Below are 14,977 nucleotides of genomic sequence, written 5' to 3'. Positions count from 1 at the left end.
TGTGTGCATAGTTTCATTTAATTTTATTCTTAGTATTGTTATCATGGTAAAAAAATTACAAATTTCACACACTGTAGTTGTTCAATATCCATATTGAAATGGTTATTTTTTCTATAAGAGTTGTTTGTGCGCATAACTTCATTTAATTTTATTTTTAGTGTTGTTATCATGATAAATGAAGTTGCAAATTTATCACACTGAAATTGTTCATTTCCCTATTGCAGTTATTCATTTCTCTATATGACTTGTTTATAACTCTATCGTGGATTGATTGGGGCTTTGGCAATTCAATAGTCGATGACAACAAAATAAATGGTATACAACATAATTACAATAAGTTATCAAGGAAATTTCTTTTTGAACCCCCCAAAATTTTCAATGAAGCTAATATTCTCACAAAATTGACAGATAGTAACAGTTAAGAATAGCTAAAGGATCAATTTTTATATATAATTAATAATGAGCGAGGATTATTCATTATAGTGACAAATCTTGGAAATATAAAGTTTTCAAATTTCTTGATGATTCAATCATAAGATCAATGATTCAGCTCAAAAGGCCAAGTGAATTTTATAAAAAATCTACTTGGTTGGGTAAATGAGAGAATTGAGAGCGAAATTCACGCGAGAATAAGCTCCAAAAGTATAGACGATGGTTTGTCATAAGAAGTTTTTGATGGTCTAAACAAAGAGATTGAAGCTTCAAATTGGGGGGAGGTAGAGGGTGAGAGGCATGGCAAAGAAGGCAACGGCAAACAGAAGTTGCAGCATATCTAAGCAGTGATGTGATCACCACAGAGCTTAGAATTGAAAGAGGGTTAATTTTGTCATTTTTCTTAACATTTTAATTTTGCTTCACTACTCATAATCTAAAATGAAGTTTCAGAATTTAAGAGGGTTTTTTTTTTTTTCAAATTAAGTATGGTCAAGGGATATGGACTGAAATTTTCCCTTGATTTAACAGGTGCTTAATAGGTTATCTCCCAATTTAACACCAATAATAATAATAATAATAATAATAATAATAAACAAAACTAGAAGATGATTACTTTGACCTCTTTGAGGCGCGCATTGGCTTGAAAGTCGTCGAGTCTCGCACCTCATTTCTCCGTGCCTTCCAGGGAATTTCTTGCGCACTGCACTCCATTTCTTGGGCGTATTAATTAATTTATCGCATTTCATTGTTTATCATCATCTTGCAGAGCTTAGAGTCGTCTCGTACAAGTTGCTCTTGAATACGGTACTGAAGATTCAGGATGACCCAATTGTATGTGAATTGAAACTTTTTGATTCCTTTATCTTCTTAAGAATAACTTCCGCCTCTTATTGTTTCTTGTACTGAATGGTTGTTCTTTCGGCTGCAGATGTAGCAGTGGACAAGAGATTGCATCTCTTGTGGCCAGCTCCGGTCTTCTCTCCTCTTCATGGAATCTCATCGGCGACCTGAACCCAACCCATCCGAACGAGAATCTATTCTGGAAAAAGCTTGTCAATGGATCAGATTTGACAATTATAGCGTTTGGGACTACCCAGAAGCATGTTGAACCTGATTTGCTTCCTTCTTCGAACATCACTCCTAACCCCTTCGAATTTCTCCGTCCCAGAAACAACCCCAACTTCTACTTCTCTCTTAATCGGTCTGTAATGTCCCTCTTCAATGGTTATCTCCCGATGCTTCATCAACTAAAAAGCGAGGTACGTACTTCTCCTTCACATCCTCAAAAACCTGTGGATGGCGGATCCACGGGGAGTTACGAAGATTTGTTAGCACGTTGACTTTCTTACCAGACAGTCGAACTGGTCAAACAAAAAAAAAATGATGCTGAACTCAAGCAAAAGTGACTGTTGAGAATTGAGACTGATAGTTAGGTGTGTGGGCTTTTGCTGAATGCAGATCGATCTCCGAAAACCGGTGATAGTCACTGGGCATGCCGTTGGAGGATCGATTGCTTCTCTTTTCACTCTATGGCTGATAGAAAAGATGCGGCCAATATCAGACAAGCGTCCGCTCTGCATCACCTTTGGTTCCCCACTTGTTGGAGACCAGCACCTGCAAGAAGCCATATCTCGAAGCACCAGCTGGAACTCTTGCTTTCTTCATGTAGCCTCTCACCGGGACCCACTGCCTTCCTCTTTCATTTCCAATGGTTTTTACAGGCCCTTTGGAACATTCCTCTTGTGTTCTGATCACGGTTCTACTTGTTCTGAGAACCCTGATTCTATTTTGAGGCTTCTCAAGGAAATGAGTCCCCCGGATCAAGGATTGTTGCAAATTCAAGGATATGGAGATATTGTCCAGATGCTCAATAGCAAGGCAATTTTCAAGGACTCTGGCGTTCCCAACACTGCTTGTCAGAATTTACTGCAGGCAAGTCTTGCTTTGCAGTTGCAGACGCTGGGATTTTCAGATCCACCATTGTTGAAGGTATATCTCGACCCCAATTTCTAATCTATGCGGGGGGGGGGGGGGGGAGGAATGCACAAGTTTTAGAAGATTACATCTTTTTCTTCCTCGAGAAAAAAAAAATCATGCTAGAATTCAATATTGAAACGTGAGACAAACCGAATTAGGAATGACCGTGTTTTTAAAATGGATGTGTCAGAATCTGGTGAAAGATTTGGAGAGGCAGGAGCTGCTGTTGACTCTGAAAAAGAGGAAACAGTTTATCCCGCACAAGAAGCTGGATGAAATGAAAACATATATGGCTCACCTGGAATGGTACAAGAAAACATCGAAGAATTGGAAAACAGGGTACTATGACAGTTACAAGAACGATCGGTTTCCAAGGGACCAAGACGTTTTCATGTTCGTGAAAATCCTCAACAATTACTGGAAAGATATAGTAGAAGAGGTAGATAAGCAGCCCCAGAAAGAAAGTGTAGTTTTTCGTACTCGATGGCTCTACGCTGGGACCAATTACAGGAGAATGGTGGAACCATTGGACATAGCTCACTACTACAAGGAGGGAGGACAAGACTACATAAATAAAGGAAGAGCCGAGCATTATAAACAACTACAGAAGTGGCAGGAAGAAGACAGGAAACCGGAGCCGATAAACAGGAAGAACGTGCAATCTATATTGACAATGGATTCTTGCTTCTGGGCACATGTGGAAGAGGCTCTCATTTCGTTGCGAAAATTGAAGATGATTGCAGGATCGAATGATGCAGAGAAGCAAGAGGAGATGGAGAGGTTGGAGGAGTTCGAGGGGTACGTTTATGGGTTGCTAAAGAATTACTCAGTGTCACCGGAGATTTTCTTGGAGAAGAGTAGCTATATGCGTTGGTGGCATGACTACATCAGTATCATGGGAGCTTCACATGGCTCCCAGCTTGCCAAGTTCATGAAGAATAACGTTGGCATGTATGAGAAGGGTGAGTATGAATTCCCCCGTGAGTAACTCTGCTTTCTATATCTAGACATTCTATGCATCTGCAACTTTAAAATAAATTATTGTTAGTTCATTTCCCTTGAACTTGTGATGTATATTTCTGTTGGTGGTCATGAGTGAGACTGAGGAATGCCGCTGCCTGTTTTTGTTGAGTAATTCCAAACCCAGCCAAATTGTTTGGTCATGTTATGAAGTAGTTGTGTTAACTTGTACGTAGTTCAGCTTGTATGCAGAGGTATCATAGAGATTTAAGGAAAAATTTCAACAAGGACCCTTGACCGAAATTAATCAAAAAGAGAATCTCAAAATTTCTGAAACTTTATTGAAAGACCCCTACGAAATTTCTCCTGAATTTGTGATAAAAATAACAAAATTTGTTTCATTTAACTTAACAACATAAATAACTTGTTTGTTTCTATATTATATATTATTCATTTATTTACTTAATATTGTTTATTTTTTTACTTCACTTATTTGTAAGCCTAATTTAATTTAATTTCATTTTGTATTGGTTTCATGATAATATGACTTGTTCATTTCCATATTATATGTTGTTTATTTACTTACCAAATGTTATTCATTTTTTTATTTCACTTGTTTATAGCCCTTGAAATAAAATCAAGTGAAAGTAGGCATATAAATAAGTAGGGAAATAAATAATATTTTATGAGTAAATAAGCAACATATAGTATCAGAACGAATAAATTGTTTATATTATTTATTTAAATGAAGGCAATTTTGTCATTTCCTTCAAAAATTCAACAGAAATTTCATATAGGTTCTTAAGTGAAGTTTCAAAAAATTTGGGGATCTCTTTTTTATGAAGTTCGATCAAGGATCCCTGATTGAAATTTTCCTGAGATTTGACAGTTGATCCCTGATTGAAATTTTCCTGAGATTTAACAAACTGTCTTCTGTTTAAAGAGATTTCAGTTTTAAATTATGATGTGAATTGATAGAAAGGAGGACAATTATGCTTTTGGAATGAGGTTGATCTCGGAGGTGGCTGTTGAACTCGTATGGCATTTTTTTTTTTTTTTTGGGTAGGAACTCGTATGGAATTAAAACTTACTTAGAATCACGTTGTCCAAAGTTAAGACTATTGTTTTGGGCCTATACCCAAAAGCCTTTTTCCCGGGTTTTTGTTTTGATTAAAAAAAACTTTCAAACAGATATTTATATTAATAACCCCAAAAGGCCCATAACATTCTGCCCTCGTCTTGATCCATGCCATCCTCTTTTATTCCTGTCATATTCATTTTACACAGATATTTTTTTAAAAATTTATTTTCACGAAACGAAAGAATCCCGCCACAATATGAAGGGAAATGTTTTTTTCCAAGACAGATTTATTTGATAATAGGATAATAATAGCTTTTTTAAAAAATATAATCTAAAAAATTTATGTAATAATTTTTGAAATAAAAAAATTTAAATCATGCAAATGCGTTCATTAATTCATAAACGACTCGATCATATTTTACATTTTATCAAAATATACTACTAAAAAAAGGCTCTATATAGTTGTTATTTTTGTCATTATATAACAATTTTTAATCACTATATAAGCCAGGTTATATAGTTCAGGGGCAATTATATAACAATTTTTAATCATTATATAATTAAGATTTAGATAACAGCTATTTAAAAGAAGCTACTAGAATAGATTCTTTTCAGCTTTGGTTTTAATTAAGCATTCAGCAAACTATATAACTGTTATTTTAAAATAATCATTAAATAGTTGTACAATATTTAATGGTTATTTTTGAAAAACGGTTAAAAAAAAAAAAAAAAAATGGAGACTATATAACGAATTTATATTTCAATCATTATATAGATGCAAGACTATTTAACAATTATTTTATATAACTGTTATATAATTTCTGAAATCAAATATCACCTTGTCTATATAATGATTATTAAAATAATCTTTATACAGGGAGCGTTATATGTAGCTCTTTTTCTAGTAGTGATGTTCACAAAAATTATGTTTGTCAGGTGTGACTTTTCAATCCAACATGCCGGATGACACGTTATAACACATGACTACATTAATAAACAGATCCAAATTTTCTCGGATCGCACCTGGCAGCCATTGGACTATTATTAAGTGTAGCAAAAGTTAATTAAATTTAAAAAAATGATATAATTTAGGCATTAAATTAAAATAGTGAAAAGAAATACTCCGAAGTTGTGAGGGGATTTCGGATTTGGAGTGGGTCCGCCGGCGGAAGTTCAGCATCTAAAACCGCGTACCCCGTGATTGGTGCCGCCATTGATCCATCCTCTCTTTCTTTCTCCCGTTCCAAGATAAGTAGAGATTCTTGTTACTTAAAATTCAAATCTTTACGTATTCGTCTCAAATCAAAAAATAATGTGAGAAAAAATTTTTAACCCAAAATATAAGAGAAAACTAATGCCCCATTTAATATTATGAAAATAATATTGATGAAAATAAAAATAGATATAAAAGTAGAGGTGAATTTGAAAATTAAGACACATATGGAGTTCAAAAAAAATGTTTAGTGTGTTTGTGGAATTGGAAGATTATTTTTATTTAGGTTAAATTATATTTTTAACCCTTTAACTTTATATTTAATTTTAATTTGATTTTTTAATTTTACAAATTATCTTTTTAACTTTAACATCGTTACTTTCAAGTGATTATTTTTTGCATCAATTATTATTATTTTAAAAAAATTAAACTTAATATGTCAATATGTAAAAATATTTTTTCAATATTTAAAAGTTCAATATAAAAATTTGCTAAAATAAAACTAACAATGTTAGCGTTAAGGGACTAAAAAAATACTTTATAAAATTAAAGAATTAAAATAGAACATCATGAAAAGTTAAATGACTAAATGTATATTTTAGCATTTTATTAATATTAATATTTAAAATATAAAAAAAATTAAATTGTCCTCATCCCAAAAAGAATTGCTCCGGTGGATTGAAAAAGGGACACCATGAATGATGAACTGTGGTAACCCATGAAATTGAAGAAAAAGAAGATTTTGTCACGTAATTGAAAACAAACAAAGAGGCAAACAACATGAGCAATCATTGTTGAATCAAAGGCAGATTTGGAAGAAGATGAAGAATGTCGTCGTCAATTCCATTCGTGTTTGGTCTTATCATTTTGTTCTTTGGTCAACATCATTCATAACTGTCTGTCACAGCTTTAGAATTTTCCTTTCCTTGAATCGTGCTGGCCTTAACTTTGATCAACCTTTTGATCTTAACTAACTCAGCCGAACCCACAAAGTAGGCAAAGAGATTTAAGAGGATTAATTGCACAAGTAGAGAGTAGAGAGCTTGAGTGAATGAACTTGAGAGCTTTATTTCTTTACTTGAGTGGTTACAAATGAGGAATGAGGGGGTATTTATAGGCTCCCCCTTTCTTCCAGAAAGTTCCCACCTCCTTAATGGATGGTTAGGATTGATTCGATCCAAAGTGTACATTATATCTCTAAAATATTCTATAGAAATATCTACAAGGAATAAATGATATTTACAAGGAGAATTCTAGAATGTACAAGAGAAGGATATTCCTAGAATAATTTAGATACTTCAAGTGCCCTTTACACTATTCTAGAGATATTTAAGTCTTTCGAGGTCATACCAGCGTATTCCAGAAGACTCTGATGCCTTCTCGATTGTCCTGGATTATTTCATAAGCTTATAGAATACTTTAACCTCGTGAAAATTCTGACTTTGTCACATTCTCCCCCTACCTATTTGAGTGACGTCCTCGTCACGGCATCATCTTTATAGGAACAAAGTTGTTCTTCAAATTGCTAAAGATATCTTTGAGATTCCCTTGTTGTTTTGCTCTCTAGCAATCCCTTCCATTTGATCAAGTATTGTGTGTCTGGTGGCACACCTCTTTTCTGCACAACTCGATGACTAAGTATTTCTTCGACTCCTTAATCATATGCCTTAGTGATGATCAGTGGGGCACGCGATGACGTTCCTCAAGTTAGGTCATCCTGATCTTCGTGATAAGGTTTCAATATACTAATATGAAAGACAAGATGAATCTTTAAGTTAGTAGGGAGATCCAATTTATATGAGACTTTTCCTACCTTCTTGATTACCTTATAGGGACCTTCATATTTGCGAATGAAGCCTTTGTGTATTGTTCTGAAGGCTTTGAATTGTTGTGGGAGAAGTTATTAAAAATTGTACCCTAAGGCCAATCATTGTACTATGCACATTATTATTTAATAAATTTCTCTTTTATTATCATAACAATTGCATATTCAATATGATAATTGTATTCCTGGACAAACTATAGTGATTGTCCTAAATGCCCTTGGTCGGTCATCTTTAAGGAATCATAGATGAAATAAGACTAGTATGACTTTAATTAATTATAAAGATATAAATTAAAGTCATAAGCACTTGAAAGAGTACAAGGTGCTGGATCGATCCGCTATGAGAAAGCTGCATGGTATAAGCCATAGGCTTATTTCATATGTAATAATATTACTAAGTTCTTTGACCTGAGATTATCATGAATTCCTACATGATTACCACTGAAAGTCACTTTTGACCGGGTGATCATAAAGGCTATGATTGAGTTTAGTGATATTCATGTAGAGAAATATGAGTGGTCAAGATAAAATTTGTCCCTCACATTAAGTGAGAGATATTACTTGGCCCCTCGATAAGTGAGATTAAGAAAATATATGGCCATACTATAATAGAAAGGGTTTTTTCATTACTATTATCAGCCTACTTAGAGATCAATAAAGTAATGGTCAGGTAAAGAAGAATAACAATTTCATGTCTCATGCTTGACCGAAATATCGCGTGACAAAAGGGATGTGATATAGTTGCATGATAGGTTATGTCGGATCATCGATCTCTATGTGAATTGGGTAGTTGCAATATCTTGCTAAAGGCCACTTGTCACTTATGAGCTAATAGCGTAATTTGCCTATTGCCAATTTCATATGGGCCTACAGGGTCACATGCAAAAACAACCCAACTCAAGCTATAATATCCAAGTTCATTGAATCTGAAATATGTCTAGATTCAATGAATGTAGCATAAGGTGAATGAATTATATATATATATATATATATTTAAATATTTATTTAATAAATATATATACATATATGAAATATAAAATTTAAAATATAATTATATATATATATCCATATATGTATATATATCTATCAGATATATATATATATATATATATGATATATAAAATTAAATATACATAATATAATATCTATATTTTTAAAATATCTATGTATATATATATTATATATATATATAATATAATATGTATATGTGATATATTATATTATATTATGTTATGTTAGTTTTAAATTTAATTTTACATGATAAATTAAATTTAATAACTAATATGATATGAGAGAATATCATGTCAGTTTTATAATTTAAATTTATAAGATAAATTTGAATTAGATATGATATTATAGATTAAATTTATGAGATAAATTTAATTAAATTTTTGTGAGCTTTTAAGTGAAAGACGTAAACCCTTATCTATATACTATATATAGATAGGGACGTCCTTTATGAAGGAGGAGAGAGTTAGAAAAGTTCTGATAGCAAAACACTTTGAGAGTCATGAAACTCCCTATAGAAAAAAAACTAACGTTCATAGAAGAATGAACACTGGGAGCGCTAGCACGCTATTTGAGTTAGAGAACTATTCGTGTGGATATCAGTAGAGGAAGTAGATTTACATTGTCAGCTCTTGAGATCCAAACTCTTGAAGAAAACATATGCCAAGTTTGAAGAATTAAAAGATAACTCTTCTATCCACCTTGACTTAAACGAGTTCATTCGATCTATATCAGGATAGGGTCTTTAAAATTTTAATCTTTCACCATGCCTCCCTATCCAATAGGAGTTTCACTATTGCTATGTCTCCCACTTGAAATTCTACTGCACGCCTTCATTTGTTTGCAAACTTCTTCATCTTCTTGGCAACTTTAACAAGGAAGGATCTTGTTTCATCAGCCCATTCCTACCAGGACTTAGCCATGTGAAAAGCTCTAGGGCTCTTACCTTTATAGGAGGTTGCAAGGGCATGTGGGGTGATCGGTTGTTGTGTACTCTTTCCTGTCGCCTCGCTCCTCCGTAGGTTGTAAGAGAACTGAGCCACATCAAGTAATTTAGCCTAGTCTTTTTTATTGGCGCTAACAAAGTATTGTAATTAACACTCAAGTAAGGTATTCACCTTCTCAGTTTGCCTGTCTGTTTGAGGATGAAAGCTAGTTGAGAAGTGTAGTTCTGTCTCTAATAATTTGAATAGTTCTGTCCATAGCTTTCCTGTGAACCTTGGGTCTCTATTGCTGATGATAGTTCTAAGAAAGCCCCAATATTTTACCATATTTTTGAAAAACATTCGAGCTGCTTCCTCAGCTGTAAAGTCCATTAAGGTAGCTATGAAAGTTGCATATTTGAAGAATCAATCTACTACCACCATGATGGATTCGAATCCTTCTAACTAAGGTAATGCTGAGATGAAGTCCAGTGAAATACTTTCCCATGCTTGGCTCAGCATAGGTAAGGGTTCGAGTAGTCTTCCAAGTAATTGGTTATCCACCTTATCTTGTTGGCATACAAGATAAGTCTTCACATAAAGTTTCACATCTTCCCTCATGTAAGGCCAATAATAGGCTGCTTCTAGCAAAGCCAAAGTTTGCCTATGACCTGGGTGACCTGCCTATTTGGAGTCATGACACTCTTTGATCAGCTTCTTCCTTAGGTTTGCCCATTTAGGAACATACATTCGGCTTCCTAAAGTGTAGATAATTTCATCTTCCACCCAGAATCTCATAGTCTTTCCCTCAGGGCTATAGGATCCTAGGCTATCCCTTCCTTAATCTTCTCGACCAAGTCCCCACTAACGTGGGTCAATGTTTCCAGTTCTGCCTTTCTACTTAGAGCATCTGTAATGATGTTAGCTACTCCTATTTTATACTCCAACACATGGTCAAACTCAGCCAAGAACTCTTGCCATCTTGCTTGCTTTGACGTCAACTTCTTCTAGAGTCTGGAAGTAACTAGTGGCTACGTTGTCCGTCTTGATGACAAACTTTGCCCCTAGCAAGTAATGCTTCTAAGTAGGTAAGCAATGGACTACAGCCATCATCTCCTTTTCCTAGACCATTTATCGCATTTGGGTGTCATTTAGCTTGCGACTTTCAAAGGCAATAGGATGCCTCTCATGCATTAGGACACCTCCTATAGTAAAGTCAGAGGCATCAGTATGTACCTCAAAGGGTTTGGAGAAGTCAAGAAATGTCAACACTGGTTCTTCCATGACAGCCGCCTTTAAGTCCTTAAAGGCTTGTTGGCACTCCTCTATCCAAGTCCAACACTTGTTCTTTTTCAACAACTTTATGAGAGGGGTAGCTCTTGCTGAGTAGCCCTTAATGAATCACCAACAATAGTTTACTAATCCCAAGAAGGATCGTAGCTCAGCCACACATGTTGGAAGCTCCCATTCCTTTATAGCTTGTACCTTTTTCTCATCCATTTTGAGGCAACCATGTGAGATCACATATCCCAAGAAGGAGACTTCCTCCATAGCAAAGGAATACTTTTTCTTTTTCACATAAAGCTCATTTTCATGAAGGGTCTTGAACATAGTCTGAAGGTGTTCAACATGTTTCTCCAATGTGTTGTTATAGATGACAATGTTGTCCAAGTACACCACTACGAACTGATTGAGATAAGGATGAAAGATCTTATTCATTAAAGTGCAGAATGTGGTTGGTGCATTGGTTAGTCTAAAAGGCATGACTAACTATTCAAAGGACCCATATCGTGTTACACAAGTGGTCTTGGGTTCATCTCCTTCGGCAACTCAAACTTGATGATACCCAAAACTTAGATCTAGTTTGGAAAAGTATTTTTCCTTCCCCAATTGATCAAACAAGTTAGCTATTAAAGGAATAGAATATTTATTTTTAATTGTTACCTTGTTAAGTGCCTAATAGTCAATGCATAGGCGTAAGGATCCATCTTGCTTTTTTTGAAATAAGACCAATGCTCTAAAAGGTGCTTTTGATGGTCGGATGAAACTTAAGTTGATTAACTCCTTTAGCTACTTCCTCAATTCCTCTAATTTTGGTGGTGCCATATGATATGGCGCCATAGCTGGTGGCCAAGTTACCAGTTTTAACTTGATCTCATGATCCACCTCTTTATATGGTGGAAGTTCTTAGGCAACTCAGCAGGCATAATATCTTGGTTCTCTACTAGGACGCGGGCAATTATGGAAGGGACTTCTTCCTTAACCTTGTCTTCGGGGTCAATCTCTTTCAGTTTTACCAAGTATGTAGCCTCTTACTTTCTTAATCCCTTTTTGACTTGCAAGGTCGAGAGTTGGTATCCACCACTCACTCTTCTTGTAGGCATAAAACAAGGGTTTTCCTTCTCTAGTATGCAAAGTAAATTATAGTAAGGCATGGGGTAAGCTTTGACTTGTCTAAAGAACTTTAATCCTAGCATGACCTTGAAGTCATCTATAGGAGCTACGGAAAAGTCTATCTTACCACTCTAGCTTCCTAAACATAGCTCAACCCCTTGTGCTATGCCACATAGTTTCTTAGGAGGTGAGTTAACTGCCTTTAGACTTCCTCCCTCCTCCACCACCTTGAGACTTATTCTCTTTGCCTGTTCCGAAGTGATAAAATTATGTGTAGCTCCAATGTCACATATCATGGTGATAGGTGATCCATTCAGCTTCCCATCTACATACATCAAACCCTTAACTTTAAGATTCTTTGGTAAGGGTTTGACTTTTAAAACCTCAAGGAGTCGTAGAGACCTCATCTCTGCATTAGGCTCCTCTTCTTCAACTTTCTTCATAATGGCTGCCAATGTACCTAACTTCAGACATTCTCTCATTCGATGAGGGCCTTTGCACACAAATCATCTCGTCTAGTCTTTGAAGGTCTTCTTTTGCCCTTCAGGTTGTTTCTTCTGTGGGGACTTGCTATCACCCTTTTTGGATATCCCCTTGCCCTTATCTCCCTTACCTTTTCCAGGATTAGGTTTGGAAGACTTAGGTTTAGAGGGCTCACCTTTTTCCTTGTGATACTTTGTGAGACTTTAAGCTACTGTGATTGCCTCATTAATGGTCTTCACATCACGCCATTGTAACTCATGCTTGGCCCAGTTCTAGAGGCCATCAATGAAATAGAAGAGAGCTTCTTCACTACTCAGATTGGGAATTTGAAGCATTAAAGAGGTGAAGTCTCATATGTAGTTAGAGATAGTGGTCTTTTGTTTGAGATCCCTCAGTTTCTTTCGTGCCTCATAGACCACATTCTCTAGGTAGAATTGTCTTTCCAACTCTTTCTTGAAATCTTCCCAAGTATTGATTGTACAAAGCCCTTTGTCTATATTTGGATGCTTCCTTGCCACCATAGCATGGCATTGTCTGTAAGGAAGTAAGCAGCGATACATACCTTAGTTTGATAATCAATCATCCTTAAGGTGTTGGCATAACATTCCATCTACCATAAGAAGTTCTCAACTTCCTTGGCATCTCGTAACCCCTTGAATTCCTTGGGTTTGGGAAGGTCTAACTTGACTCCCCTTATTCCACTATTTTCATCTAATAATGGGTTCCTTCCTCTTTCTTCTACGAAAGTCTTGAGAGTGTTGAGCTATTATTACATCGTGGTGATGGCATCTATCACCTTTGTCTCTAAGGATTTCACAGCATCCTCCCATTGATCCTCAGAGTTTTGTAAGGTATCCATACTACTTTTTAACTCTTCAAGTTCTTCGAGAGTGTGGTCCTCCAACAAACCTATATCATCCTCAACCTTTTCTACTCTACCCACCATTTCTTCCATAACTTTCTCTAAAGCATCGATTTTTATGGAGAGTATAATAAGGTCTTTTGAACTTACCTTACTAGTGCCTTGTGCCTTCTTGCCACCTTGGTGTAGAGGTTGGGATTCCCTTCCCTTCTCTTCATCATGAGTAAGAGTCTCCTCAATTAAACCATGGCTCCCTCAAACCTGGCTCTAATACCACGTTGTCATGGCCTTGAAACTTCCCTTTCCTTGAACCGTGCCGGCCTTAGCCTTGATTAACCTCTTGATTTTGACTAATTCAGTCGAACCCACAAAGTATGCAAAGAGATTTAAGAAAACTAGTTGCACAAGTAGAGAGTAAAGAGCTTAAGTAAATGAACTTGAGAGCTTTATTGCTTTGCTTAAGTGGTTACAAATGAGGGGTGAGGGGATATTTATAGGCTCCCCCCTTCTTCTAGAAAGTTCCCACCTCCTTAATGGACGGTTGGTATTGATTCGATCCAACGGTGTATATTCTATCTCTAGAATATTCTATAAAAATATCTACAAGGAATATCTTGATATTTACAAGGAGAATTCTAGAATGTACAAGAGGAGGACATCCCTAAAATATTCTAGATACTTCAAGTGCTCTCTATACTATTTTAGAAATATCTAGGTCTTTCAAGGTCATACCAGTATATTCCAAAAAACTCCGATGCTTTCTTGATCGTCTAGGATTGTTCCAGAAGCTTTTAAAATATTTTAACCTTGTGAAAATTCTAACTTTGTCACATGTCGCTGGCATCAATCAAACTTGTTCCTATTCATCCATTTCAACTCTCCTTAGTTCAAGTAAGTTTGAGAGTTTTCATCCTCACCCTTCATGGATTTGAGGAAGGTTGTCACCACTGAGAAAGTCACAAGAAGTAGGTGATAAGTTCATCGGTTGGAACTTCGAAGATTGATAGGAGGTCATTGTGTTCACACACCTAATTTGAGAAGAGAAGAAGGGCTAGAAAGTGAAATTAGGGACTTGAAATTTGAAAATTGACTTTTTTTTATTGAATCCAATTCAAACAATTTTGATGGAAATGATTTTTATGTGAAAGTCCAATTCAACCAGATTTTAACCAGCCAAATATAAAAAAAATTTCAATTCCATTCTCATATCAATTTTCACTCTCCCAATTCCATCATACCAAATAAGCCCTTAGGTTTCATTAATAATATTTTTTCAATATTAGCCCTTAGGGATATTTTTAAAAGTTATGATTTTTTTTTAAAAAAGGAGTTGATAAAGTGTTATTGTTGTTTTTTTTTGGTATACCTAATCTTATCTCAAATTATTTTAGGGTGTATTTGACAAAAACTGATTAACAAAATGTGATGATATTTGAATAATATTTTTTGAAATTGATTTTGATATTGAAGATGTTTGAATAATTTTTTAGAATCAATTATAAAGATAGAGGAAATGGAAAATGTCCAAATTTTAAGAACTGAAGAAAGAAAAAAAAATTCTCCAAAATATAGTTTCACCGGCAAAATAGAGTTTTGCAAAATTGAAATGTTTGGATAAGTTTTTGCAAAATTATAATGTTGGTCCCAAAATTAATTCTAAAAGAGAATCCAAACAAATACTTATAATTTAAAATGAAGAAAGTAATTTAGTTGGGAAAGGTCAGAGTTTTTTTTATTGTTGACGAGGTTTATTCCTTATATTTATATAAAAAAAAAATACCCATGTGTCACACATCTGCCCCCAGCATAATTCATT

The 14,977-nt window shown here is 35.0% G+C and overlaps 1 protein-coding gene across 1 annotated transcript; it reads left to right on the top strand.

Annotated features, from left to right (window-relative positions):
• Window positions 1-1,068: 1,068 nt before the first annotated feature.
• On the top strand, window positions 1,069-3,584 carry LOC129304354 (senescence-associated carboxylesterase 101-like). Its single transcript, XM_054943978.1, has 4 exons — window positions 1,069-1,266; window positions 1,364-1,694; window positions 1,894-2,424; window positions 2,603-3,584. Exons 1-4 carry the CDS (start codon window positions 1,256-1,258, stop codon window positions 3,398-3,400), a joined length of 1,671 nt encoding a protein of 556 aa, XP_054799953.1. The 5' UTR covers window positions 1,069-1,255; the 3' UTR covers window positions 3,401-3,584.
• Window positions 3,585-14,977: the final 11,393 nt, after the last annotated feature.

This window comes from Prosopis cineraria, unplaced genomic scaffold, assembly GCF_029017545.1.
Source record: "Prosopis cineraria cultivar Desert tree isolate PC_DT_omini unplaced genomic scaffold, ASM2901754v1 PC3, whole genome shotgun sequence".
Taxonomy (NCBI): Eukaryota; Viridiplantae; Streptophyta; class Magnoliopsida; order Fabales; family Fabaceae; genus Prosopis; species Prosopis cineraria.
The sequence above is the reverse complement of the archived record's forward strand: the minus strand, read 5'-3'. Positions and strand labels throughout refer to the sequence as shown.